Source organism: Contarinia nasturtii, unplaced genomic scaffold, assembly GCF_009176525.2.
Source record: "Contarinia nasturtii isolate CC-2019 unplaced genomic scaffold, AAFC_CNas_1.1 Cnas_scaffold_2210, whole genome shotgun sequence".
NCBI classification, from domain to species: Eukaryota; Metazoa; Arthropoda; class Insecta; order Diptera; family Cecidomyiidae; genus Contarinia; species Contarinia nasturtii.
Genome location: NW_022199533.1, coordinates 1 through 3,138, shown reverse-complemented (window position 1 = coordinate 3,138; position 3,138 = coordinate 1). Strand labels below are relative to the sequence as shown.

At 32.9% G+C, this 3,138-nt stretch overlaps 2 protein-coding genes across 2 annotated transcripts; both read left to right on the top strand.

Moving 5' to 3' along the window:
* Nucleotides 1-6: 6 nt before the first annotated feature.
* On the top strand, nucleotides 7-843 carry LOC116347962 (glycoprotein-N-acetylgalactosamine 3-beta-galactosyltransferase 1-like). Its single transcript, XM_031778787.1, has one exon. The coding sequence runs from the start codon at nucleotides 51-53 to the stop codon at nucleotides 660-662; it is 612 nt and encodes a 203-aa protein (XP_031634647.1). The 5' UTR covers nucleotides 7-50; the 3' UTR covers nucleotides 663-843.
* Nucleotides 844-1,123: 280 nt separating this feature from the next.
* Nucleotides 1,124-2,662, top strand: LOC116347961 (N-acetylneuraminate lyase-like). Its single transcript, XM_031778786.1, has 3 exons — nucleotides 1,124-1,311; nucleotides 1,698-2,083; nucleotides 2,155-2,662. Exons 1-3 carry the CDS (start codon nucleotides 1,250-1,252, stop codon nucleotides 2,568-2,570), a joined length of 864 nt encoding a protein of 287 aa, XP_031634646.1. The 5' UTR covers nucleotides 1,124-1,249; the 3' UTR covers nucleotides 2,571-2,662.
* Nucleotides 2,663-3,138: the final 476 nt, after the last annotated feature.

Below are 3,138 nucleotides of genomic sequence, written 5' to 3'. Positions count from 1 at the left end.
ATCAAAATTATCTTGACGAATACGATTGGTTTATAAAAGGTGATGACGATATGTTCTTAATGCCGGAAAATTTACGTTTTATGTTATCAGCGTATTCAACCGACGATCCCATTTATTTTGGACATAAATTCAATACGACAGATCATAAATGGGGATATTTTAGCGGTGGCAGTGGATATGCGATGAGCCGAAAAACGCTTCGCATTTTTGTTGAAAAAGTGTTGACAAATAAAAATTTTTATAATAATCCAAAGTCGGTTTGTAACATTAAGACCGACGATCGAATTGAAGATTATGATATTTCACGGTGCTTGGATTATTACAATGTATATCCCGGTGATGCGAGAGATCTATTGAAACGTGATCGGTTTCTACCATTTTGGCCGGAAGAACATTTTTTCATCCGTTATAATCCAACGTATTGGTATTGGCAGAGAAAATACTATTGGAACGATGATGGATTGGACTGTTGCTCAAATTATACCATTGCATTTCATTACATATCAGCATCGTATCAATATACAATGTATTATCTCATTTATAAGCTACAACCATATGGTATTAATCCACGTTACCCAAAGCCACCAATGCAAAAAGACTTTAAACAAGTCGCCAATTTACTCGATCGTGAACGATATGATCCAACTTTTCGGGGATATTAATTTGGAGTTTTCGTTAAAAAAAAAAACTTTTAGCTATAAGGCAGAATTAAGCAAATATATTTTATAAGAAAAAAATGATTTTTTTTTGTACTCAAACTGACATTGTAAACATTGTATTTATAGAAAACAGATAATATATCAGCAGTTTGTGATTTAGTTGTCAACTCTACTTGAAAACGGACCCATCTGGCAATATTTTCAGTTAAAACAGGACCATCTATGATAGAACATTGTACTAGTGTCCATCGATAGCAGAATTTCATGACATTTTGGCACATATGTAAAAAGCGAAACTGAGTCACTGACAAGTTATATCTCCTAACGTTAAAAATAATTTATTCATGTCAACTGATATCTTCATTATCTCTTGTTTGTTTGTAGCTTCTCTGTTGTTTCACTACAATCTTCAATACTTAAATTTTATTGCAGACCACTGAAGCCTGTGTCTTATCGGTCGTTCAAAAGTAACAAGATAACACCGGTTTTCTCTTAGCCTAATACAATTTTTTCAGTATTATCAGTTGTTTGTCACATGAGAAAGTGAACAGATCGAATTATTTTCCACTGTATATCAAAAGTAAATTAAAATGGGAAAATTCTACTTCAAAGGTTTTATGTGTCCAACATTTACGGCATTTGATGAAAATAAGTAAGTCTTTCGCTCACCAAAATTAGCGCAAATGTCTCAAAGACAAACAAATTGAAGCAAAAACTTGTTTTGTTAAACTGTGTAAACTCCACAAACATTATTTAATAAATGAATGAACTTTAAATTGATTTTACTCTTTTTTTATTTATCTTTGGTTTCGACTCAAGCAAAATCAATTTGAACCGGCTAGCATATTCGTGAGCTCAAGAAGTTTGTCAAAATAAAACTGCAACGTACATTTTTCATATGAACATGTTGCTCTTTTACTTTAGCAAATTTCTTGGGCTCACGAATATTCTAACCGATTCATTTAAAGTTCATTCATTTATAAAATAATAAATTGAAGCTGTTTCAAAAAAAAAAAAAAAACAATTGAATTTATTTAGACAGGTGGTATATGACGTAATCGATGAGTACTGCTCTTATTTAAAAGCAAAAGGTGTGAATGGCGTATTAGTAAATGGAACAACTGGCGAGGGAACGTGTTTGCGTTTGGATGAACGTAAGCGATTGGCTGAAGAGTGGTTGAAAGCATGTCGAAAATATGGAATGACGATGATGGTGCAAATCGGTGGCTGTGACATTCTTGGCGTTTACGAATTGGCACAACATGCAGAGAAAATCGGCGTTGATTGTGTTTTATGTTTGCCCGACCTATTTTTCAAACCGAAAATCGAGGAAGACCTTGTGAGCTACATCAATGGCATTGTAAAATATTGCCCAACTCGACCATTTTACTACTATCACATTCCACGCATGTCTGGAGTAGATTGTAAGTAAAGAGAATTCATTCACATCAATTCCCAGAATGTCTATTGATTTTCTTTTTCTTTGGATTTGCAGTGAATATGCCTCGATTTTATGATTTGATCGAGAAAGAAGTGCCTACATTCTGCGGAATAAAGTACACGTGTGGTGACATGGAAATCGGCGTTCAATTGATTAAAGAAGGTCGTAATATTTTACTCGGTGCTGATACAATTTTATGGGGAGCGTTTTCACTTGGATTTGATGCAGCGATTTTGACAACGCTTAGCATTTGTCCAGAAGCAAGTTGCGGAATTTATAAACATTTTGTTAATAATAACCAAGAGGAAGGGCTTAAAGCACAGCGGAAACTAAATCAACGCATTGCAAGCATTCTCGCAAAAGGCACCGGCGAATGGGTGGAAAACATGAAAAATGAATTCAACAATATTAACGTCGGCTTCAGTGTTGGACCAGTTCGTAAACCAACGATTATCTGTAGACGTTTGTGAATTTAATGTTTTGAAAACTACACCAATATTGTTCAAATGTTAGATGGACAGCAGTTTGAAAATAAAAATAAATGAAGACATAATGTTTGAGACTTTTTTTGGTTTTATTTCTATTTTTTTATAAAAGAATTAATATTTTTCATAACACGCGCCTCACAATTAATGATTAACTGATCAACTAGTTTTTTGAAGTTAAGTTAGGAAATCGCACTGGAAATAGTTTAATACCAATTGAGAAATATGGGAAATATATTGATGTTTGAGGAAATTTGGTCAATTCATAATCAAAACATGAGAATTCAATAACACTTCAATCGATTACCGAATTAGTTGATATTGCTTAAGATTGAATTTCCTGAAAATTCTTGAGTAAATTAACCAAAACTCACGTTAATAGAGAAACATTTCTCAAACTATTTTATTCTTCAAATAAAATTGCAAGAGACGTGTGCTTCATTATAAACAGATAGCATAAGTAAAGGCAAAATAAATCAAAAGACCGTTAGATTGCTTTGAATAAAAACTGCAGTTTCATATCATTTATTTAAAATATGTTCGTATTAATAGA

What these genes read in the sequence shown, in the direction of transcription:
- LOC116347961 (XM_031778786.1), top strand. Translation starts at nt 1,250, where the DNA reads ATGGGAAAATTCTACTTCAAAGGTTTTATGTGTCCAACATTTACGGCA. An exon ending in ACGGCATTTGATGAAAATAA is followed by an intron (nt 1,312 to 1,697) that starts GTAAGTCTTTCG and finishes GAATTTATTTAG; the next exon opens with ACAGGTGGTATATGACGTAA. An exon ending in ACGCATGTCTGGAGTAGATT is followed by an intron (nt 2,084 to 2,154) that starts GTAAGTAAAGAG and finishes TTGGATTTGCAG; the next exon opens with TGAATATGCCTCGATTTTAT.
- LOC116347962 (XM_031778787.1), top strand. Translation starts at nt 51, where the DNA reads ATGTTCTTAATGCCGGAAAATTTACGTTTTATGTTATCAGCGTATTCA.